This window comes from Haliotis cracherodii, unplaced genomic scaffold, assembly GCF_022045235.1.
Source record: "Haliotis cracherodii isolate W230 unplaced genomic scaffold, xgHalCrac1.p SCAF_5, whole genome shotgun sequence".
In the NCBI taxonomy this organism is placed as follows: Eukaryota; Metazoa; Mollusca; class Gastropoda; order Lepetellida; family Haliotidae; genus Haliotis; species Haliotis cracherodii.
Window position 1 is genome coordinate 5,354,434 of NW_027266308.1, and position 26,775 is coordinate 5,381,208.

General features: G+C 38.8%; 1 protein-coding gene across 1 annotated transcript in view; it reads right to left on the minus strand.

Annotated features, from left to right (window-relative positions):
- LOC139442097 (lachesin-like) overlaps positions 1-9,959 on the minus strand; it is a 47,201-nt gene extending 37,242 nt beyond the window's left edge. The window contains exon 1 of the mRNA XM_071222883.1: positions 9,483-9,959. Within this exon, the coding sequence (XP_071078984.1) occupies positions 9,483-9,525 (43 nt within the window). The 5' untranslated portion in view covers positions 9,526-9,959. The remainder of the gene's footprint in view (positions 1-9,482) is intronic.
- Positions 9,960-26,775: the final 16,816 nt, after the last annotated feature.

The following is a 26,775-nucleotide window of genomic DNA, read 5'->3' on the forward strand; positions in this document are numbered from 1 at the left end:
AGTATGGTTGTTTTGTAGACATGACGTCACGCTTGGACGACCGCAATTCGTGATTGTTTCCTTGCTGTAGATGACGTCTCCAAAGAAATGCTATTGTGTTTTGATATGTTTTGATAAAATGTCTGAAAACATATCCTGATTGCAGCATACCAATGGCTCATAGACGTCATTGAAGTCGTGGCATCGCTAAAGCATTCATGGAATTTTCGCAGCTAGTTTACCCTTTACGCCAATTGTAATCTGTTTCGCCGGACAATCATGACTGGTCACCCTCTTGCATTGACAATTTATATTGACGGTTAAACAAAGGTGTTTTATGAGCACCTGCTGTTCCCATTAAGAAAAACACGTGTGTGAGTACCATGCTCCCTACAAACACGTCTAGCTGACTTGGTTAATGCATGTCATTGATCCAAAATGCGTGGATCGATGCTCATGATATTAATCACTGGATTGTCTGGTCAAGAGTGGATTGTTTAGTCGATTATATAGCTGGAGTGCCGCGTTAAACGACAAACCAACCAACCAACTCTACAAACGCACAAACATGGACATGCTGTGTGCATGAACGTGCACGTGAAATTAATTAAATTTCCAAATAAATATTTTTTCACTCAACTTTGTTAAGCACAGTACTTTTTTTTTCCTCTAGTATATTTATATAGAGAGAAAACATAAAGCCTTTTTCCATAGAAAATAGTGATAATGGTATCCTGAATTGATTTTCTGACAAAGCACATTCTTTTATATTTAAAAAATGAGATAGTTAAACTTAAATACCGAACACGATTATATCAAATGACATCAACGTGAACTTATACGCAGGGCAGATTGGCTGTATCCATGAGGCATCTATGCAAAATACATGAACTAACTAGACTTGAATAGACAGATCATAAGACTGAATTAAGACAAAAGCATGTATTATTGTAACAAGTCAAACTTCTGACCACGGTGTGTCCAAAAATCATTTTTGACCTCATGCGGTTTTTCAAAAGCACTAACTTCTCAATCGGCAACGAGTCTTAACGATAAATACCTTAAGGAAAAGAGAGGCTACATCTCCTTCTGTAGCCGCATCAAGAAAACATGTTGAACCCGCCCATATCTGCATGGCAGACTGAGCTCGAGCATGACAGACATCACTTCTATTCCGATACATCCGTCCACATTAAGCAAGTCAAGTTGAAAATCTATCATTCCCTTAACAGTAATGGTATTTTCAAAGTCAGTTATTACTGTCAAATGATTATACTCTCACGGCTTATTAAGCCTAGCCGGGCATTATTAAATTTGTTTCAATGACGCTGAACATCGATTAGACCATGTTTCTAGCGACTTGCTAACATGCGCACGTTCATCATTCATTGATGCAAAAATACATCATTACTAATTTTGTCAGGTGATTTACTCTTTTTAGAGATTGTATTTTCTACTCATATCGTTTATGACATCAGGTAAAACGTTTTTACAAGTATTTTAAGGAGTTTTAGTTTTTCATATTCAATGTTCAGCTGTAAAATCGTTAAAACCATTAATATTCAATGCCTAAGCCAAAATCTATTCTTAACAAGAAATGAGGTCCGGTTTTAGAATTACTTCTATTCTGTATAATGATCATGACTCACAATAAATAAAAGAGAGTTATACCCCACGGTCTGGTACTAATGGCTGCCTACTGTAGGCGTTTTAATTAATACCATGTGTAAAATTTGGCCCTTGTCTCCGTGTAATTAGGGAAATCATTAACTGTTAGATTGATATGTGTCATATGATGTGAATTAGGAGATAGACAAAGAAGAGTTTTAAGGGATTTGAAAAAAATATCACCGCCAGCACCCCAATTCTATTCCCTAGGTAAACAGAGTGAAGACATAATGGAATCGACAAATAAAATAACCTACACTGAAACACAATCACGAAACGGAGATCAAGTCATTTAGTTAATACTACTGTGCATCGAGGTGAGGTAAAATGGGGTTTAATGTCGCGTCCAGGATTATTGCACTTATATAGCGACGTGCATGCACATGTGTGTGTTTGTGTGGCTGTTTGTACTAGTCCGGACTGATGCCAATTTATAGTGCTAGCTCACTGAGATACCCTGCCGCAGGTTATCATGAATACCCCACTCAGACACAGTATACTGACTCTGAGGCGACAAGTCCTTGTTTTAGCCCCGTAATGCCCAGCGCCAGACAGGGTAACAAGTACCATCTTTTAACGTCTTTTGGTATGACGCGGTCGGGGATCGAAGCCCGGACCTTCCGCTCTCCGGGCGGACGCTCTACCACTAGACCACGGTGGCGGTCCCTACTATGCATCGATGAAAGGTCGCTTGAAACCATATACCTTTGGGTTAAAACTTTCTAAGTACAGATTCTCGTAATATTTGCGTCCCGTCCAGTATTCGAACCCACACTGCCAGAGTGAGGCACCTAATCCCCAGCACACAGAAGTCAGCGATCTAACCCACTCAGCCACCGATGCTTCCACACAAATGAAAGTCCGATAACTTGTAGTCTAGATCACGTACTTTGTGTACCCCTCTGACAAGTGTTAATTGTCACGACTCCCATGGCCGAAAGCTATGAACACACGTTGCCATTGGGAAAGTGGTAGAATTTAACAAATGTTATATTTGGGATAACACGTTCTTAGTGGAAGCCTCGGTGGCTGAGTGGGTTAGATCGCTGACTTTGTGCGCTGTCGATTAGGTGCCTCATTCTGGCAGTGTGGGTTCGAATCCCGGACGGGACTCAACCCAAAACTTTACGAGAATCTGCACTTAACTGAGAAAGTGTTATCCCAAATATAACAGACAGGACTCAGCCCAAAAATTTACGAGAATCTGCTCTTTACTGAGAAAGTGTTATCCCAAATATAACGGACAGGACTCAACCCAAAGAGTACGAGAATCTTTATTTTACTCAGGAAGCGTTATCCCCAATTGAACAGTTGTTACTTTATTTTTGCTACTCTAAAATCTAGATACCATTTAGTTAACTGTTTGCAACACCTCGACAAATTTATATATCTTCAAACTGAAAAACTTGAAACAAAGAGTCATAGTTATTTCCGTGTTGTTTTCTTGATTATCCTTCACATCTGGACATCCAAAAAATCTTCTTTCTTTTTGTCTTCAGAAAATGTTGTTTTTAATATTAATAACGCAGTAAATATTGAAAGGTACGAGATATTCTAGACCATTCTTATTGGGGAAGAACTGTTGTTTACACGTATATACCTTGGGTTACATGTAACATTTCCCATTATATTATATAACCGTACACGTAATTGTACTAGACAAACCTGATTTAGGTAATGTGTAAAGTATTATGTCAAGTTTATCTTTTTAAAAGGTTGTCTTGGGGAAATTCCTCGATTGCTAAATCATTATTCATCTTGGGTTTGAACGCATAGCAGATTAGAGAAAATCATCGAGCGGTCCCCAAAGGCTGGAAGACGTAAAGTAGTTGTTCCAAGACTGATAAAGTATTAGAGATGCCTTAATGGGTATGGCAAAGTCTCACATTCAATAGTTTCCCACACCAGTTCAAGACGTAATACTATACATTCCTGGCTCATAAGGTTCCACTGGATCACGAAGATGACCCTTTAAGATGCTCCTAGAAATTCCAATACCGCTGTTTACAGCTGATCATGTACATGTACATTTGTGTATGATAACGAGCCACGTAGTAATACATTATTACAAGAATCCCAGGGGCAGCTTATTAGACTTTCAAAGGTAGATTGTGATACTCAAGTAAATATAAAAAATATACTTATAACTCAACTTCATCCTGCTTACTAATACCAGTCAGAGATGGTTTCTAGGAAGTTTGCTGTTTTCCTGAAGACCAAGTTATGGTGGTTTGGGGCAAATGTTTCTGCATCCGTTCGTTTCAACAAAACTCAACTCTTCTCCATCTCACATCACACGACGAGACATCGGCGCACAGGGCGAAAGAGAAAGACAAGAGGAATGGACCACAAAGTGTTTGATGAATGGCGTATGCTAGTGAACATCAGACATCAAACATTTTCTGAAAATGGACAGATAGACACAAATTGCCATTACCAAACCAGGCATTTTGTGAACTGGGATAAAAGGCCAGTTAAGTCCCACCCTAAACTGTTTTATGTATCAGCTCCAAACATTATCAGTGTCAATCAAGTCCAATGTGTTGCCATGGTAACAACCTAACTTCTTTAAAATGAAAAATTGCCATAATGGTGAAAGTTGGAACTTCTGTCAATATTGATGTCTCTTTGCAATATACGTTTATTAGCCTGTTGGCTCAAAACATGATTAAGTTGTGAAGATTTTTTATATGCGAAAAGAACGAATACTAGATATTTGCATGGCCAGCTTTACAGCCTTAAAACGTCACAAACTCAAATAAAGTAGAGTACGGTTATAACGAACTCAAAGGGACTACTAATCTTAGTTCGTTATAACCGTAGTTCGTTATAAGAATATATACAGCATAACAACAGGAAAAAGTCGGGACCAAAAAAGTAAGTTCGTTATATCCATAAGTTCGTTATAAGCGTGTTCGTTATAACCGTAGTTTACTTTATGCATACTTGATACACACGGTAATTGCGTAAGCTGGCGCGCCTTTATTGGACAGGAAGGAATCAGTTCATATAAAAAACAGGCCTTAATATTATTTTTAAATTCAATATTGACAAGGATCTTGGACAAAGTCATTTTGTTAAGTAAAATAAATCAAGTGTGAGATAGTGAAATGGGGTTTAAAGTCGCGTTCAAGACGAGTTCACATAAACAGCGACGTGCACGCATGTGGGTCTGGCTGCTTGTTCAAGTCAGGACGTATGCCAGTTTAATAATGCTAGCTCACTGATATACCATGAGGTAGTTTAACATGGATACCCCACTCAGACACAGTATACTGACCACGAGCTGGCCAGTCCTTGTTTTATCCTTATAATGCCATGGTAACAGCAAGTACCATTTTTTTACAGTCAAAATGTGAAATTTACTGTAAAGTATCAGTAAAGCAATAATTATGTTTTTCTTCAACACATGTTTAGCCAAATAACAATATTGCAGCAATAAATTAGATTAATAATTCCAGACCACATAATAGAAGTACATAATATGTAGGTATATTTAATAATACGGCTCAGAAAGTATCCATTATCCATGTTTTGACGAAATGTTTAGACGCAATAGGGAACTACTCAAATGTCGGTTTAGACAAAGTGAAGTGTTCCTGCACCAACAGCAACACGGGTGGCCGCAATTCGCTTTGCAGAGTTATCTCCCTTAGTCATGCCAGATTCGCCCTGTGTTTCTAGATTGTTCAGCACAATACCCATGCTCGTGGGTTTCACCAAAGTGATAAACGTCTGAGACCAGCAACATTTTGGGCTCTCCTTCCATATCTGCTGGCACTCCTTAACATATAGTTCATTACACTGTTCAATGAAGCTATAGACCCAACTCACTCATTAACATTATTGGTATAACATATTCATACTCTGTCATATGGGTTTTAAGAATTCGTATGTTGTGTACATCGTGTTTTTGTTGTGGAATGATTCTGATGTTTTGCTGAGAATATATCTTTTATCATTTCATCAAACTTTGATCACTACTAATCCTCACCCGTGAAGATCCGGGGTAGAATATTTTTTCAGCAACCCATGCTTGCCGTAAAAGGCGACTATGCTCGTCGTAAGAGGCGACTAACGGGATCGGGTGGTCAGGCTCGCTGACTTGGTTGATGCATGTCATCGATCCCAATTGTGTGGATCGATGTTCATGGTGTCAATCACTGGATTGTCTGGTCCAGACTCGATTAACAGACCGCCGTCATATAGCTGGAATACTACTGAGTGCGGCGTTAAACAACAAACAAACACAACAAACTACTAATCCTACAGACAGTGTGTCTCTACATAAAATTGTTTTCATTCTGAAGACATTCTGATAAACAGGAAAATCCTGGTCTGTGGTAAAACCATGTGTTGATACAGTGCAGATGAAGCTTGATTGAATCTACAATCATGTCTCGTTGAAGGAAGTGGGCACTGTTGGTCCTGTCGTCCTATTGGCTACAACTCGTTGTGCAGAGTTACGCCTCTTTGGCGCGTCAGAAACCTACGCTAGTGAGTTCGAATCCCGGATTCAGCCTGATTTTGTTCTAGGTTTATTAGCACCATTCTCGTACTCTTGGGTTTCACGAAAACTGCATAACTTCGTGTTTTGTGTGACTGGTGGGTGCTACCGGTAAAGGAGGCCAGACTAACCCTTTTCGCGAACACCGTGTGCCTTTTACGCCTTATGCAAACTGTTGAACCGACACTGGTTATTCTCAGGTATTGACGATTTATATTTGCTCCAACATCATGCTGACACTCGCTCGCTCACTCACTCACACGCCCAACCACCACTCACTCACTCACTCACTCACTCACTCACTCACACGCCCAACCACCAACACTCACTCACTCGCCCAACCACTCACTCACTCAATTAATCACTCACTCACTCACTGATGGGATTATCAATCCGATAAAATTAGTATCGCGATGCATTAAATATGCAAATACATTGATACAGTGTTTCTTTACTCAATGCTCTTTGACCAAATCGTTTCGATATGGGTTTTGCAATATGCATGTGTTTCCAATGACTTGGCACAATATTATAAATGTGTCTGTTCACTGTATTCAGACGTGAAAACAATATGACACAACTAACTTCATAAGTGGTTTCTAAAGTGACTTCAGTTGGTGAAATTTCTGAACGTTGATTATTTCAAGAATTAAATTAAATTAGTGTGTGTTTTTTATCTGAGATTATCCAATTATCTCATTCCAAAATCAGTGTCTGGCAATAACGAGACTGTGTATTTCACCGATGTCCTGTTCAACGTAGGTTCAAGTGTAATCAACCTCACAGATCAAATCTAAAGTGTGTTTAGGATATTGTGTTTACTGAAATGTGATATTTTATACAAGATTAGTATGTTTAGGTCTGTGAATACAAAATTCTCAATACTGCACCGACTAGTAAGTTACTAACTAAGTTACACACGGCCGCACCCCCACCCACCCCCCGACACCCACACCCACACCCAAACACACACACACCATCCTCTCTCTCTCTCTCTCTCTCTCTCTCTCTCTCTCTCTCTCTCTCTCTCTCTCTCTCTCTCTCTCTCTTGTACACAGATAGTATAAACCGTATCATTTACTTTTATCTGTTAAACATAACAAAAAAAACATATGTTAAGAACACACTTTGCTATTGTTCAGAACCTTATCATGTCCAGACATGCAGCCGAGGGGGCTGCCCCTTCTGACACTGAGCAGTTGCAGATTTCCTGTCAATTCTATAGACAATATTTGTTACACGCCAAGACAAGATTCTGTACACGAAGCTACCAAGGCAGAAAATCATTCAAAGTTTGCCATGGTGGGCAGTCATGTCCAGGACGTCAGGTATTGTCTAACATAATTTTGAGGAGGCAAAAAGCTTCTCATCAACGCGGGCAAATTATAACCTGACCACGATGTGCCAAAATAGGAACGGAGGCAAAAAGATAGTGATCACCCTGATGCAAGACAGATCCTGGTTTCTCCACTTCTTCATCAATACTAATCCAATCATCTCACTTCGACACCACTACTTAAAATGACCGAAGAATAATCCTTTTGAAAATCATAGTTTTTAAACGGAGCAATCGGAGGCATGCCCAGTAAGCACGTAAATTAATTATTACCTGAACCCAAAGGGCGTCTGTATTGACACTGAGCGAACTCAAAATCTGAAAGTGGTGGCACATGAGAATGTATGGAAATGGGAGGGTTGAGAGAGCAAGAAAATCTAATCTTTGATTCAATCAGATCCGGCGCTTCTTGGTTAACACGGTTTATAAGATTCCATGAACAAACCTGCTAGTTCTTTAACATGCGCGGGATCTTTGCCAATGGTTTCTTGTCACTCATGGTTGGGTAAGGCTTGATGATAACACAAAGTGTTCAGAGGAATGTCACACAGAATTGGTCCTCATCTGATGTGTGTCATCCAATGAGACGGAGCAAGGAATGATGGTAAACTGATTAAATATTTCTTCAAAGAACAAAGCCCTCTTAATCAAGATCAACTGGTACTTATTCCCGTGCGAGCATGGTCTTACATCTTACATTTTACATCAATCAGTGCTAATGACCACACTCACACCAAACAGAAGAAACTTTCACGATGTCAAACACGGCTTTAAAACAGGTCGCCAATTGTAAATTATTTGTGTAATTAAATCAGCTCATCATGGAAACGTGTTTATGTTTAAATAAAGAAAGGAAATAAAAAGAACAACTTATTCTTTACAAGCCAAGACATGAGATGTCAGAGGAATGATATCATAAACCATTTTCAAGATATAGTTCAATCAAATGATGGCATTGGTTCTTAAGATGGGATTGAAATGTATAACCGACTTTGCTCTAAAATTTTACAGTCTATATCAATATCAATGCTACAACTCTGACAAAGGGATGAAGAATAAAAAAATTTGTTTATGACTTCACTTTCATTAGCGCCATTAATTAACTGTAGCGGATGTTTATTTTCACTTCTTGATTATATCATATGCTTCAGTAAAAATCAATATTCTAACCCACTTATCTCTAAAAGTCTCCCTGTTTCCCATCTTAGGCAGTGAAATAACTTCAGTTTTACGACTTTTTGCTGGTTTCTCAGAGAACCCACTCAGACACACTACTGAGTTCAAAACTTCAATAAGAAAGCACCAGAATGTTATAGAATTAAAATCTGCGTTTCTCAAAAGCCATGATAAGTGTGAAGGTAATGCGGGTCTGTTTGCTGTCATGCTTGAGTTTATGACAAGTAATAAAGCTATATTGCTTAGCTGAAATCTCGGCAATCTATTCAGAGGTTCTTATTTATATGAAAAACGGCGGCTCGCTCTGTGAGGACATGGCCAATCGATACATGGATGTCAACTTTAAAAGATTAAACTCATAGGGTGGTAAAAACGGCGTCAAGATTACAAGAGTGGACATCACACGCGTCGCGGGGCTAACTCCTATTGTGAATCTAACACATTCGTTACTCGAACATTAGCATCTACACTACATATATACTTCTACTACTCTTTATTTTCTTCAAATAAAGAACATTGCATTTACACTTTTGTACAAAAGTAATGAATAAAAAATGAATACATTTTAATTTGGTGCAATGATATACAACTAACTACAACGAAAGGTGGATGGATGACTTGTTACTGTTACTCCAAGAGCATATTTTAACTCAAAAGTACTGTGAAGATTTATTGTGGCCAAGACAAATGCTTACACCATTGTCATACAATCAATACGCATACAAAGCATTACTTTCAACAATGGTTCAGAATCTTATCGATTTTAACCTAGCTATTCTCAATATTTATGAAAGATTGAAAAAAAGTTATTCTTACCCGACACAGGAATGTGAGCGTACAAAAGCATGAACAGGAACATGTTTGTCACTGTGCCTGGGTTGAGTATTGTGTCATACAATGAATCATAATCCGGATATATCTTCGTTATAAAAACATGACTTCCTAAAAGGTTCCTTGTAGACTTAATCCAGGGTTACGAGTCTGAATGTATCCTGAAGGCAGACACTGTCCCACCGAACCAGTGATCCGACATTTGGTATTAACACATGACACACAATAAAGCAATCCTGAGGAGAATCTCCTTTAAATAACATGGATACATCCATTGACCAATCAGAATTCTCGATTTGGTTCTACTTCCAGTGGTACTGATAGCTTGATCTGCCGCTGTGAATGCCATGTACATCCTAATGCATCTTAACACCCCTCACTGATAGGCATATTAGGGGGAAAGACGACACACGCTGCCAACATTAAGAAAAGAATTCCCCTCATAAACACCGCCGCTGGTAGAAGCATTTTGCAAATTGTCCGGAGTATCGTTACAAAGTGTCTGGAAGTACTTGTATGAACTTTTTCATTTCGATTCACATCTCCTCGACATCATTAACGCCGGGGAATAATTGGCTGGGCCATTCGCCCTTTATTTCTGGGTTTGATCCTCGGGTTGTGGCTGGTAGGCTTCATTGTCGGCAGCCGTAGGTCGGATTGTTATACCACGATCTTTTATCGATTTTCATTTACCTCTCATCGGAGATTAAATTTTCTTGTCGGGAAATTCTTGAGTCGTGCCATTACATCAATTTAGTTTTCGGTTTTCGTTTACAGTGTTTGTGTCTCATTTTAGAGGAAACAATTATTGCAATTAATTATGTAAAAACTATGTAAGTACTAGTTATGGACACGATAAATGTAAGATCGGATGTATGGTAGACAAATGATTCTTTTATGTCGTTTCTTCTGGGATGAATACGTTTACATATCTGAGAAGTTATTTTCTCTTTAAGTTAATGAAAATTACCATTACACATAAAACCATGACCTTCTCAACAGCCATATCTACTAAATTATGTATATTTATTATTTCTCATTTTGAGAGATAGTTGAAATTAATCCTGAAAACACAGAGCCCATACATTGCTCGTATTCGTTACATGGTGAAGAAAGCAGATGTATTCGTCTTAGGCCTTAAATAAGTCGAGAAAAAAATGAACTCTATGGTTTCTTTTTGCATTTTCTAGATTGTAGAGTGGACCCTATATCCAGATCCACACGTTTATTTAATACAGAATTTATTTATCCATTGTATTTGTGGGGTGATGGAAACAGTTAAACCATTCAAATATGGGAATAGATTCGACAGCTTACATTTAACATGGTGGAAGAAAATACATACATTATTAAAATACAAGAAATATTTAATGGATTTAAATCAGTCGATCTTTATATTTTCAATGAAAAAACAAACTACGTTTCAAATTAATGAATCGATTCAATTGCTGACATTCATAATAGAGAGTCACTCAAACAGCTCTGACATATAAATGACATGAATTTAATCGATTAACTGCTTTGTTTAAGTGATCAAAAGAAATTAAAATACCATACATGTGTGAATTACTGAATGTTGACATTCAATACACGGTAGATGACATGAGAACTAAAGTCCTCATAAAATAGATAAGGAATCCTCAACCGCAAAGGGTTTGTATTTTGTTATACAGGAAGAAGAAGCATATTCCAGTTACTCTTTTGTATGCTATGTTACTCAAAGCATGAATATTCCTCATCTCAACTGATCTGAACAGTCCTGAGTGTTATGGATCGTCGTTATCCGGAACATTTCAGCTGACATGGCATCATATAGGTTAGGCTATTACCTGCGTTCTCTAGACATAGTAAATATGTACAATATTATTTTATTTTCCCATTTTTTTTAAATCAACCCAAAGTCTATTTAACCATGGAGAAAGTTTATGCAACATAACCGAATTCAGATTCAATTCCGAACCAAATATTGAATATGTGTTGACGTAACTACCTCTCAGGGTCTGTATCGCTATCGTGTGTCCAGCTTCCTTAAGAAAGGTTGCAGGTATACAGTGATACGCCTTGAGCAGAAATAGATATATGATGAAAAATCAATATGGAAAACAAACATACCGTAAGTTGCTTTACATGGTTAAACGATAATACTGAGTAAATCCAAAATCATTATATGACATTGGAACAGGCTGGTGTGAAATTTATACATTTATTCATTGAAAAGAAACTTCATATGATATGCTTACGCAAACATTTAGATCAATAACGGTCTAATTCTATTGTAAGGTATCAACAGTTAAATAACATCGTCTTTGATCGCGAAGACGATGACACGGCTGGTCTTTTATACGAGACCATGTCTTCTTATCACAATTCTTTTAATTGTTTTCATCCTATCAAATTTCTTCTCTGGTAAAATAATCAATGTCTGTCAAACAAAGCAGAGAGAAATAGGGATAAGGTGTCTAAAATGACTGGTGACGGATAGTGTAATGTACACATCAATCTATATGGCAGTTGAAAGATTAAACAAGCACATTGTCTTTAACCCTTTAATTATCTCATTTAAGTTGGAGCACTGCTTCATTCTACGAATACACTGCATCTTTCTAACAATGCATTGCTTCATTTTACTAATACACTGCTTCATTCTACTAATACACTGCTTCATTCTACTAATACACTGCTTCATTCTACGAATACACAGGTACGTTCTACGAATGCTCTGCTTCTTTCAACCAATACATTGCTTCGTTCTACTAATACGCTGCTTCATTCTACCAAACACTGCTTCATCTTACCAAGACATTGCTTAGTTCTACTAATACACTTCTTCATTCTACCAATACATTGCTTAGTTCTACTAATTCACTGCTTCATTCTACGAATACATTCCTTAGTTCTACTAAAATATTTCTTCATTCTACTAACATTGCTTTATTCTACTAATACACTGCTTCATTTTACCAAATTGAATATATTGCATAGTTTTACGAATACACTGCTTCATTCTACTGATACACTGCTTCAATTTTACCAAGACATTGCTTAGTTCTATTTATTCACAGCTTTATTCTACCAATACATTGCTTCATTCTACTAACACATTGCTTCATTCTACTAAAACATTGCTTCATTCTACAAAAACACTGCTTCATGCTACTGAAACACTTTATTTGTAAACGGAGGGTCAAACGAATTAACAACAAATAACGGTAGGAATTCAAATTCATGCTCGAAATATTAGAATTCAATTATTTCCAAATGAGGTGGTGAAATAAGGTTTAACGTCGCGTCCAAGATTATTGCACTTATATAGCGAAGTGCATGCACGTGTGTGTGCGGCTGCTTGTACTAGTCCGGACTGATGCCGATTTATAGTGCCAGCCCACTGAGATACCGTGCCGCAGTTTAACATGAATATCCCACTCAGACACAGTATACTGACTCCGAACCGACCAGTCCTTGTTTTAGCCCCTTGATGCCGAGCGCCAGACAGGGTAACAACAAGTACCATTATTTCCGAATGTAAACACTAATACATTGCTTCATTCGTCGAAAACACTGCTTCATTCTACTAATACATTGCTTTATTCTTAAGACTACGAATACTCTTTTTAGTTCAACTTATATACTGATTCATTCTACAAATACACTGCTTCATTCTACCAATATATTGCTTCAGTCTACAAATATGTGGCTTTTGTCTACTAAGACACTGCTTCATTCAACTTATACACTGCTATATTCTACCAATACATTGCTTAGTTCTACCATGACATTGCTTCATTTTACGATACACTGCTTCATTCTACCAAAACACTGCTTGATTCTACTAATATACTACTTCATTCTACTAATACATTGCTTCATTCTACGAATACACTGCTTTATTCTACAATACACTGCTTCATTCTAAAACATATTGCTTCATACTACTATTACACTGCTTCATTCTACCAATAGATTGCTTCATTCTACGAATACTCTGCTTCATTCTACAAATAAATACGTTGCTTCACTCTACGAATACACTGCTTCATTCTACTAATACATGGCTTCATTCTACCTATACACTGCGTCATTCTACCTATACATTGCTTAGTTCTACTTATACACTGCTTCATTCTGCCAAAACACTGCTTCATTTTACTGAAACACTTTATTTGTGAACGGAAGGTCAAACGAATTAACAACAAATAACTGTAGGAATTCTAATTCACTCTTGGAACACGAGAATTCAATTATTTCAAAATGTAAACACTAATACATTGCTTCATTCTACTAATACACAGCTTCATTCTACCAAATTGAATACATTGCTCAGTTCTACGAATACACTGCTTCATTTTACAATACACTGCTTCATTCGAAGAATACACTGCTTCACTCTACGAATACACTGCTCAATTCTCCTAAACATTGCTTTATTCTATCAAAACACTGCTTTATTCTACCGAAACACTTTATTTGTAAACGGAAGGTCAAACGAATTAACAACATATAACTGTGGGAATTCTAATTCACGCTTAGAACATGAGAATTCAATTATTTCCAAATGTATACACTACCAATCTAAGAACGAGATCCAATTTAAGTTTCCTTAGAATTTACTTGTTAATATATAATACATGTTGAGATTCAGATATAATCGCATTGCAAGAATCCCATACTTCTACTGATGAACCGCGAAGATCCATTTGAGAATTTATCTTCAGCAATCCATGCTTGTCGAAAGAGGTGACTAACGGCATTTGGTGGTCAGGCTCGCTGATTTAGTTGATTCATGTCATCGTATCCCAATTGCGTAGACCGATGCCTGTGGTGCCTGTGATCACAGGAATGTGTGGTCCAGACTCGATTATTTACAAACCGCCGCCACATAGCTGAAAAATTGCTGAGTGCGGCGTTAAACAACAAACGAACAAACTTCTAATGTACGAAGTCTTCGAACAAGCAGTGATAATATATTATTTCAATGTCGATGGCCTATCTTTAAATATAAGATAGCTTTTCGATAAATCGCAAAGTGAAATGAAGAACGAAGCGTGTGTTTTTTAGAGGAAAGTGTCTAGTAAGGTGTTCCCCATATATGTAGCTGGGTTACGCAGATAAACGCAGTGGCCGAACTATCGCATCCAAAAGAGCGAGAGATATGGCATTCCATATTAGGAGGGAAAGGTGCAGATAATCGACGGGGTGATTGTGAGAATATGCGGGGAGCTTGATTCATTCACCTGTTCGTAAAATGGACATGTCCGTCATCTCGAGGTCGGATACTATTCAGGGAGTCATCAGTATTAATATTTGGTTAAATATTTTTAAAGTTTGTACATTTCATCATCATTCTAAGAGAGGCTGTAAATAATGTTATCGCATATATGAAAAAAAACGAGGTAATTGTTTATCGTACAATAAATGGGTGAGTGAGTATGGTTTTACGCCGCTGTGAGCAATATTCCAGCAATATCACGGCGGGGGACACCACAAATGGGCTTCACACATTGTACCCATGTCAGGAATCGAACCTTGGTCTTTGGCGTGACGAGCGAACGCTTTAACCACTAGGCTACCCGACCGACCCTCGTACAATGAAACAATGCAGGGAGAATAAACCACTCAGGTCTGCGCCCCTCGTCGTTTATTCTCCCTGCAGTGTTTTATTTAAGAATTGACTTTCACTTTGTGACTGGAGTATGAACCTTCATAGATTGAGGGCCAAACTGTATGAACGTCGGAGCTTCATACAGTTTGGCCCTCACTCTATGAAGGTTCATACTCAAATGAACTCACACAAAGTGGAAGTCAATTCTGATAATTTGTTTATATCACTTTTTTAAGACGTTAAGTTGTTAATGAACCTGTGGCGGTTACATGTTTTAGACATCATTGATTAACTGGCCGATCATTGAAAGGTAATTAAAGATGTGTCAAACAGACACTAAAGTAAATTCATAGATTGCTGTAGACAGTCACCGTGAGCCTGGACACGGATCAAGTCGATACTTCAATAGTTTGGAAGTGCATGTCTGCGTTTTTTTCACCAGGAGGCGTCGTAGCAAAGATATTCGTGAACAATCATGCAATCAAACTCTCTGACAGCATCTCAATGTATATTCAAATGCTGAGTTCAAGATAAAGGGTCTAAATGTGCAGAAAGAACGCTTCTGTTTGTATTCGTGCCAGGAAATACCCAGGGGTTTCCCCAGGAATGGGGAAGAAGTTCGTCAGTGTTTACGTCATTTCAAGAACAAAGTCTCGTTAAAAAAAGGTATGAACGTCAAATTGTGTCGTTCATATATTTATGAACGACAATTTTGCGGTCATGTGGCCGACCTGTCGTCCAATGGAAAAGCTGGTTGTAGCTTCCAGGCTCCAGTCCCTTAAAGGGGCTCTCACACTTTGCCGAGTTGCGTCCCGAGTATAGACCCAAGCTGACCAAACTCGTACCAAACTCGTTCAGCTCGTATCGAGATCGTTGTGCTCGTATGCAACTCTTTATAGACCCCTATTAGATTCCTATTGGACTCCTATTGGACTCCTATGGGGCTCGTAACACAATCGTAGCGTATTCGTATGATACACGCATATATGTAGTCTCTTCCCGAGTCCTAACCGAGTTAGGCTCGGGAGAGCTCGGCAACCATCTCGGCAAAGTGTGAGAGCTGCTTTAAACAAACGCACCATGTACAAAGATGAATAAATGATCACGCCCACAACTTACATGAATTGTTAATGAAAAAGTTTACAGGTTAAATGAATTATCTTTTAGGCAACGTAGAATCTTGGAAATGCCAGTGAGGTTCTGTATCAAGCTATGTGATCAAGTTTGCAGAATTACTGTCGTACGATATTGGTATTACCTTATCGTAATTTTGCGGAATATATGTGGTATGTTTACGGAATTTCTTCTCACTATGTTCACGGAATTTCTCATCATCTATGTTTACGGAATTTCTCCTCATCTATGTTGAGTGAATTTCTCCTCACTATGTTTACAGAATTTCTCCTCAGTATGTTCACGGAATTTCTCCTCACTATGTTCACGGATTTTTTTCTCACTATGTTCACGGAATTTCTCCTCCATATGTTCACGGAATTTCTTCTCACTATGTTCACGGATTTTCTTCTCACTATGTTCACGGAATTTCTCCTCATTTATGTTGATGGAATTTCTCCTCACTATGTTCACGGATTTTCTCCTTATCTATGTTGATGGAATTTCTCCTCACTATGTTCACGGATTTTCTCCTTATCTATGTTGATGGAATTTCTCCTCATCTATGTTCATGGAATTTCTCCTCACTATGTTTACGGAATTTCTCCTCATCTATTTTCATGTAATTTCATCCCTCACTATGTTCACGGAATTTCTCCTCATCTATTTTCACGGAATTTCTCCTCATCTATGTTCACGGAATTTCTCCTCAAAATGTTCACGGAATTTCTCCTCACTATGTTCACGGATTTTCTCCTTATCTATGTTGATGGAATTTCTCCTCATCTATGTTCATGGAATTTCTCCTCACTATGTTCACGGAATTTCTCCTCACTATGTTCACGGATTTTCTTCTCACTATATTCACGGAATTTCTCCCCACTATGTTCACGGAATTTCTCCTCACTATGTTCACGGAATTTCTCCCCACTATGTTCACGGAATTTCTCCCCACTATGTTCACGGAATTTCTCCCCACTATGTTCACGGAATTTCTCCTCACTGTGTTCACGGAATTTCTCCTCACTATGTTTGCGGAATTACCCCTGTGACTTCACAAACATATGACGGCAATTCCATAAAAAGAGGTAAGAAGTTTTGTGCCCCGGTATATGGCGTAATAGATGTAAATGTATTTCTCTAAGTATTGTGTATGATTTGTGTTGAAAGAATTGAGGTACTTCAGAAATGTAGCGAAAAGAGGGGGAACTCGCCAAAACACAAGCACGTAAATTCTTGCGCCGAAACACACCAACATGACATGAACATGCAACATCACTTGTTGGGCTATAAGAAAACGTTGGGTTTTCACTTCCATGCCATACAATGTTACAGGAAGTGACCGGCGAAAACGTGCTACTACTGACGGAAGCCCGATGCAACATATAATCGGCTGCGACGTCAAAGGTGTCAAGGTCACAGAGTATAATCACAACTAAGATGGAGACAGGTTTGGTTTAGAGATTGGTTGTATGCTTTGCCATGCGGATGGGAGACGTCGTGTTTACGAAATGGACAGATATGGCGGTGACAGCGTGATGATGTTGGCGGACTTCACCTACATTGGTAGAAAACAAACTTGGTGCAAGTTCAGGGGAATTTAAAGGCACAGCGTTACACGGATGAGATCATTCGGCCACATGTCCTTTCCATTATGCAACAGGCGGACGTCATTAGACAACGCCTGACCTCACACGGCAAGACAGCTGAGAAAAGCATTTTTCAGAAATCACAACATCCAGTTCCTGCCATGGCCCCGCAGGTCTCCATATTTCAACCCAGTCGAACATTTTTGGGATACACTGGATGAACAACTGCGAGCACGTCAGCAACAACCACAGAACCTCAGACAGTTGGCACAAGCACTGCAGGCAGAGGGGGTGACCATTCCCTGGGCCACATTTCGGGATCTGATTGCTTCCATTGGACGACGATGCCAGTCAGTTTTGGATTTTAATGGTGGCCATACAAGATATGGAGAATAGATGACCTTCACCTTGAAAATGTACTGTTCCATGTATGACATGTGGAACCTGGGTCAATGAGAATGATGGGTGAAACTTTGGAACAATCCACTACTATCTCTTGGTTATATATTTGATGTATAAAATCTATGTCTAAAATCAATTTGCGTTTCTTTTTCTGCAGAGTATATAATTTGCACCTACTTATTGCTACAAATAAGTGCACGCTTCCATGATACTTAAAACGCGTGGGCGTTACATATGCAATAAGGCATTAAGAATCACATATTACGGACAGTGAAACACAATACAGTACAACTCATAGTGATTAAATCTGAATCTGGTTGTTACGTTGCAACCAAATTACACAGATCAGGCTAAGCATCGGTTGTCTAAGGACTGAACCGGAATTCACGCTTCTATCAATACTGATGTCGTTACGGTGACATGTGCGCTGCAATTCAATGATTTAGTCCTTGCCTCTCAGCTCAGTCGATTGATGTGTCCACAGGACATCGATGTTGTTTCCTTCTTCCATCTCCGACTTGGGATTTTCCCCCATATCAAGTTTGCGGTTATGCCATGGCGGATAACACTTAATAACTGTTGGTTTAAGATCTCTCATTTACGAACACAATGCTCATCTCATGTTTTATTAATCAAATTTAATTGTTTCAGAAATTACTTAAAGAAATGTTTGCCTCTGGTTTTAAAAATAAAAGCGACAGATCCTATCCATCCATTCTCATAGTCTCCATAAGGGTCCATTGTACGATTACGGGTATATGTATATCACAAAGCATGTGTTTATGAATTATTGTCAAATAGTTGTGACACAAGGTGTTCGCGAAAAAAAGCATATCTTGACCCAGCGATGAGACCCTTCACAAATATGGCAGAGGCAAATGAATTGAAATAAAAAAAACATAGGAACATAAAATGTTTTGCTGGACATGTTGTGTGGTAATAAATTCAAAACTGCAAAGTGGTTCCTCCTTGGGGCAATGCTCGAAGACATATTCTGTCTCTCATTGAATGAGTGAGTATGGTTTTAAGCCACTTTAAGCAATATTCCAGCAATATCACGGTGGGGGACACCAGAAATGGGCTTCACACATTGTACCCATGTCGGGAATCGAACCCGGGTCTTCGGCGTGACGGGCGAACGCTTTAACCACTAGGCTACCCGACCGCTCCGTCTCACATTGAAGGTCGCGTCAGGTGAACCTGTGAACCTACTTACCTACTCCGAGCAACATAGCGGGTAGTTATGGAAAATAACCAAGATCGCGCTGTATATGCTGTGATTCTATTCATATAACCTCTCGTTTCTGAGCGCCATGGCATATTCACACAAACGTCACTGTCACTGTCCCACTGTCGAGGGAATATGTGTTTTCTGTGTATTTGTACTTTTGTTCAGATCGTAAATGCCGTGGCATCCACACTCAAAATGATGCCCAAAAACGTGGGAATAGGTGTGTCTATGTCTGTTTTCTTTATCAAAATCGAAATCTCCGAAAATTGAAATGGTACCCATATTAACCAACCGATCAGAATGCTGACATATGACTGGTTATAGAACCCACGCATCCTTCGCTTCATTCTTCATTCAGAAGGATTTCTCAGTTAAATTTGATTCTCATGAGAGATGGCTTTTTTACTATGATGAAAAATAAAAAAGTGACGAAAAACATTTCCATAATCATAAGAAATCCATACGAAAATCAAATAAAATAGTGATAACACCAGGTGTTCGCGAAAGGGTGAACGTATCCTGCCCCACCGGTGACATACGTTAAATGCAAAGGCAAGTCAGTTATGTACCTGAAAATTCAGGGTCCATGTAAAAATCGGGAATTGCATTGGAGATCATGTCTGTCACTGATGCGTCAAATTTGGAAATATCCTCCACATGTCTAGCATACCACGTTTGGAAAGCTCTGGTGATGCCTTGAATGTTTTAGGGGCAGTTGGGTAGCCTAGTGGTTAAAGGGTTCGCTCGTCACGCGGAAGACCCGGGTTCGATTCCCGACATTCCCTTCAATGTGTGAAGCCCATTCCTGGTGTCCCCCGCCGTGATATTGCTGGAATATTGCAAAAAGCGGTGTAAAACCATACTCACTCACTCACTCAATTGAATGTTGCAGCCTGGATCAAACAACTTTTGACTAAGAGCCATATGACGCTCTTTAAACATAACAAAGGAGACGTAAGGTTTTACAAAATTTACTCACTCATTAAGCCATTTGAATGATGATTACAGATGTTATATGTAAAACATGACACGTGACTCGAAGCTTCAGATTTATGCAGTGCCATACGTTAAGTAAAATGTTTCACAGATGAGGTTTTTTATCAGTGCACCATGAGTGATGGTCTAAATAAGAACACATACATAAAAAAGACAGTTTTGAACTGGGGCGAGGTTTGTTTGACAGACACAATTTCAAGAGATGGGAAGCAGTATTAAAAGTAGTACCGTATCTGACAGAAGAGTAGTTCCAGAAGAACCCTCTGTTCGGGGGTTTCTCCAATACGGTAAACCTTTGAGAGCTGCTTTACTTCGGGCTTCCCTCCCACATCAAGCTGAATATTACTGAAATTTATCACATCCTTTTTAGCAAAACATAAAAACGTGGCATTTGGAAATACGCTCTTCATATCGGAACTGAACAGCCTATTTGAATGATGCCTGATCTTAAACAGAAAATTCATTAGTCAATCAAACCTTCAAGTAAGATCTTCAAAAACACAGTTACGTGCATACGACAGACAAGTAACAAATATTCGTTTAGAACTAATTCACTATATCATATTGCATTTGAAACTGATATTGCAAGGAAAGAACTAACATATAGTGACATATGACAGAACCTTATATGACACCCCATAAGCATCCGCGATACAACAGGACTTCAGCAACCCATGCTTATCGTATAAAGCGACTAACGGAATCGGATTTGATGTTATGTCATCGTTCCCAAAGGTTTGATACTCGTAGTGTCAAACACTGGATTGACTGGTCCACACTCGATTCATTTCAGACCAACGACGTGTAACTGGAATATAGCCGAGTGAAGCGTTAAACAACAAACAAAGGAAACATATGACACGTTTGATTCAAAGATTGTTTGGTCTTTCAATATTGTTCTACACGATTCACACTGACGTGTAGTGAATGCTATACTAATGTGTGGTTCTACCTTTATCCGTATTTCAGTCCCGTTACTTGAAAATTATCATTCTGGTCTCTCAGTAGATCCTATGCTTGTTCTTGTCAATTTAGTACCAATAGCCTATCCATAGTAGTCTTTTGAACATCATTCAAGAACGTTTTCGGGATCACTTTCTAGAACTGGAATATATCGATACTTATATCGCTGAAGTGTGTACTTATACTATGATTAAGCTGGAACTTAACTTAGCAATATATGGAATCAGCCTCCATAAGAGGCCATAAATACCTCTTCTTTAACGCAGAACCTGTAATCATTATATAAACTGCTGATAGAGAAGGTTAGCGGGAGCATATTGATCGCAGGGGTCGGTATGTACTCTACGTAATGAAAGGGGAACAGGTGGTTAGTTTCACTGCATCCTGGCTATTTTATGTCAACAGGAACAATCCATTAATTCAAAATGGACATAAAAACTTGTTGTATTTCTACAGCCAGCCTCTCTCAACGGTAATAAGGAGTTTTGTTCAAGGTGTGATGAGTTTATTGAGCAAGTATGTATCGCATCATGGTATACTAGTATTGAGGTTATTGCAAGTAGTTCCTGAGTTCCTGAGTGAGTGAGTTCCTGAGTGAGTGAGTTCCTGAGTTCCTGAGTTCCTGAGTGAGTGAGTGAGTGAGTGAGTTCCTGAGTAAGTGAGTTCCTGAATGAGTGAGTGAGCTCCTGGGTGAGTGAGTGAGTGAGTGACTGAGTTCCAGAGTTCTTGAGTTCCTGAGTGAGTGAGTGAGTGTTGTTTTATGCCGCTTTTGGCAATATTCCAGAAATATCAAGGCGGGGGACACCAGAAATAGGCTTTACACTTTATGCCCATGTGGGAACTCGAACCCGGGTCTTCGGCGGGACGAGCGAACGCTTCAACCACTAGGCTTCCCCACCGCTCGAGTGAGTGAGTGAGTGAGTTTAGTTTAACGCCGCTCTGAACAATGTTTCATCCTGGGATTCGAACCCATGATCACAGGTTTTTGAACGTTTAGGGGGCGCAAATCCATACAATGCATTGCGAGACACCAGTCCTCTTTCTAGAATAACGACGTGATTTGCTGAAGTATTTTAAATATACATGGCTGTTAATAAGTATCTAGTTTTTAGCACAACCTTCGCATCATAGGCCCGCATTAGAGTGAATGAGAATGGGTTTTAAAAAAATTAGAAATGTTCCAGCAATATGACGGCGCGGCTCAGAAACTCTGCACCCATGTGGCAAATCGAACCGGACCTTCGGCGTCACGCGCGAACATTTAAACCTCAGCTACCCACCGGCCCAACCCATGTGCGTTGAGCATGTTATGTCTGATCAGCTTTACAAACCTTGAGTGTAGGAATTGCTACGAAGTATGCCACAAGCAACCCGTGGATGCGCTTTTTATCATTTTCTTTTTTATCATTTTTTTAAAAAAAAATTATTTTATTTTTTTGGCGGGGTCCTTCATTCGACCCAATCTTATTTCATGGTGGTGATAGGGGTCAACTTTGAGTTGATACGCTGTATTATAACTGAAATTATAATCAATCCCAACTCACTCAACCAACGCAAGAAAAATTGCATTTGCAATGACATCGGTATCATGGTATTGTCCATCTTCCCGAGGCAAGAGAGTTAACTGACTTTAAAATTCCAGTGTCCACCCTTGCCGAACTAGGCTGAAATTCTTGGGCTCGATCGTAGCGCCACTAGTGGCTATTACGAGTTATGTCCCTTCTAAGCCTCTTCTATCGACCACCTCAGATTCCACCTTTCGTATCACTTGCATTTGCTTCACACAAAATGATGGTGCCGAGTCAAGACGATCCGATCGATAATCAAGATCTATATTGGGATAAAACGGGTCTTACATCGCGAAATGCATCAAATCGCGTGAGCTCCTTGATTAAAAACATGAAAACATTTGGAAAATATCTGCTGACAACGAGTTGGCGGTGCACATGCTTTGCAAATCTTGCAATCGACCGAAATCTGCACGACCGTTTACGAACCGGATTTCGATTTCGGTGCGCAATTTTGATTGGACTATGCATAGACTCGTTAGTCCAGCCAAAATGTAACTCCATAATACCAGCCTAGTTCGGCAAGGGTGGAAACTGGACTTTTATAGTCAGTTAACTCTCTTGCCTCGGCAAGATGGGTATTGTCCTCTGTCCAAAGATTCTGTGCATGCTTTTCAGCGAATATTCCTGTAAGTCCGCAATATTTCAACTGTATCACGGCGGCCTGTAAATAATTATGCCTATGTCCGACAAACCAGTGGTTGATAGTATGAGCAATTTCACGCACCGTCGGGTACGATGGCATCTTATCAACAAAGGCACTAAGCCTGGCCACCCGATCGACTGTCGTCTACTCTTACAAGAAAAAGTGTGCTTGGAAGACATCCCATTAGGGGTCACGTCAGAACGACCTTTCATCCGACCAATCAGTGTGTCACTTACCAGATTATGAAAGTGACAGTCGGAGTGTGATTTCTAATCATGCAATCTCGAAAACTTTAACATGGGGTATTCCGAACGATAGTTACGGGTTTAACGACTGAATCCTTACAATCTAGACCATCTATTAGCCATTCGAGAATGTTTTTTGTTCAGGTTTCAAAATTGTAATCGAGAACTTGTCAAAATATGTTTCGAAGTGTAGTCGCCAATTTGAAATTTGTACAGTAAAGCACGAGAAAGCTGCCTTCTGATTGGTCATTCCATTGGTCGGTCAAAGTTCGCGCAAGGTCGGTCTGACGTGACCCGTAATGGGATGTCCTCAGATCTTTGTTTAGTGGTAGCGAAAAACTAAGATCTGATTTTAATGAGATTGGGGCTTCCGCAGTTGTAGATTATGTGTCATTTTAAGCTTTAGAATGTGTGGATGCGAGTTTGCATTAAGTAATGCGATAAAACCCACGTGTACATGTTGACAAACATCAGATTGACAGAATCCCGGTGGGTGATCGATGCTGATCAATTCCCCTTTGCAAACCAACTGATTCTATCTCCTTTCACCAAGCGTAGTTTAAACTGGGTCTCAACTCTTCAAGGGAAGTATATTTAGAGAATGACGACCGCCATTCTCAGTGTATGGTTATCATGGGTAATTAATAACTGAAGCGCTTAGAGCCATAAGTGCCAATGACATGTGGAGTCTGTTTTGAGAAAAGTGATGAAAACACATAATATTGTGTATGTTGATGAAATGTTTTAACCGATAAATTCCAAGATATTAACGCATTCTGACAGCGGAGATATAAACGTTGTTATAAAAAAAACATTCAAAAAAGGAAATAATTTGTGTAAGGGTGGAAAGGGCCAATATCTGTATTTTAGCCCTTTTTGACCCTCAGGGGTTTGCATGGGATTTACCATGTGAGATTGATAAACTACTACTGAAAGTACAGACACATGCTACTGAAGTACTTTTAAATGATTTAAACCAATGCCAACCTTGTTGAAATAGTTGAAGTACAATAATAAGGTGTCCAAACTTTCAAAATCTCTCTCAGACAACCAGTCTCAACCACACACGGAAATGAGAGCTAAAAAGACCAAAATCTAACAAAGTTACTTTGGCCCTTTTGGATCTTGTCTTTGGCTTTTTTTACAGAATTTTAAGAAGCTATATTTCCAAAACGCATCAATGAAAACATACAATATTTTTTTTCTACAGGTAGACAAGAACTCATAGATGTCATTTATGCAATAATAAGCAAAAAGGGCTTTAAGCTCTTCAACTGTATGTTTTACCTTGGGATGACACAATCGGCAGTGAGATTTAGGAGGGTGTCATGAAAACATGACACAGCGAAAGAGGGAGGTGCCAAAATTGATCACAACAGGCATGAAAAAATGCCCCCTTTCTTAAAAAAATATTTTTTGTCAAAAATGGAAATTATTTAGGGACGGTCATTAATTATAGGAAGATGGTCATGAAAAAATGTTACTTGTATTGGAGGGAGGGGAAGACAAAATGTTGCACGAAATGAGGGGTTGACACTGAAAACAGCAACACATCTCCACCGAAGAACTTGATGACATACGGTATATTGCTCGATATGACAACAATGTCTACTATTCGGAAATTGAAGAAATCCTATTATCAAATACGGTAAACTACGTTTATAACAAACACGCTTATAACGATCTGACCGATATAACGAACGTATTGTTTAGTCCCGGCCATTTAATGAATAAATGCTGTATATATGCATATAACGAACTACGGTTATTACGAACTAAATTTAGTGGTCCCTTTGAGTTCGTTATAACCGTAGTTTACTGTATGTTTGTGCAGAGATATCCATTGTTGTAATTTGCTTAGCAACAGTTTTCTTCATAATGTGAAGAGGTTGATGCATTGTTTCTTTGATCAGGAATGAGATCAGATTATCTTTTTTTTAAATTATGATTATGATCGCTTGGTCTCCCATTTCAACCACATATTTCATTTCCATATTGGAATTAGTCTCCTTTAGACAAGCAGGCAGTTGTTAGAAATGTCGTCCAATGCAATTCTGTCGTGAATCTTTCTTGATCCGTTACTGGTAATACTTACACTGTAATTGTAACAATAGTGCATACAATTCAGACCATCTGCTGGCTCATTTATAATCAAATAGCCCACAGGACTTGATCTTCTTTTGAGATCCCATCGCATACACTAAATTCTGTTTGATAGCAAATGTTTTTCATCGAATGCAGATGTTTCTAACTCAGTGCTATTTGTGGTTCGAATGTCAAGAAGATAAATTATTTTTAAAATTTCTAATATTTTCATAACATTGACGTGATCAGATAAAAAGCTGCGATCTTTCTTGTTAAATGCAACTTTCAGTGAACAGCCCATGGACGAATTACCAGCAACCAATATTGTTTTTATGCGCCACCTTTTTTACCAATGAATCCCTTTTCAAAGTATTATTAGATGTTGTGTGACATTTGTGTGAGTCATATGTACATTGCAACACTTGTTCCCGTTAGATACAGTTTATATTACATCTCGTGTGTTTCAAAATATAATATTAATATTTTATAACTCGCTTCAGTGCTATATAACTCGCTTTGATGCGTTATTAAAATACGTTAGTGATAATAATGGTTGCGAATTAGATATGATGGCAATAGGTTTGTAATAACGACGGTATTTAATCGGGACTCGTTTAGTAATCTATGTAAATACATCTAAACATTAGGATGGTAGTGTTTGTCCATACAATTTGGATGAAAATAAAGATGTTGTCACTAGAGATAGGAAACTCTGATGTCATAGTCTGTCTGTAATAAGATGAGAGGAAATTACGTGAGATGGGTCAACATTATTGAACTTATGTAGGGACGTGCATGCTTCTGGTGTGTGTGTGTGTGTGTGTGTGTGTGTGTGTGTGTG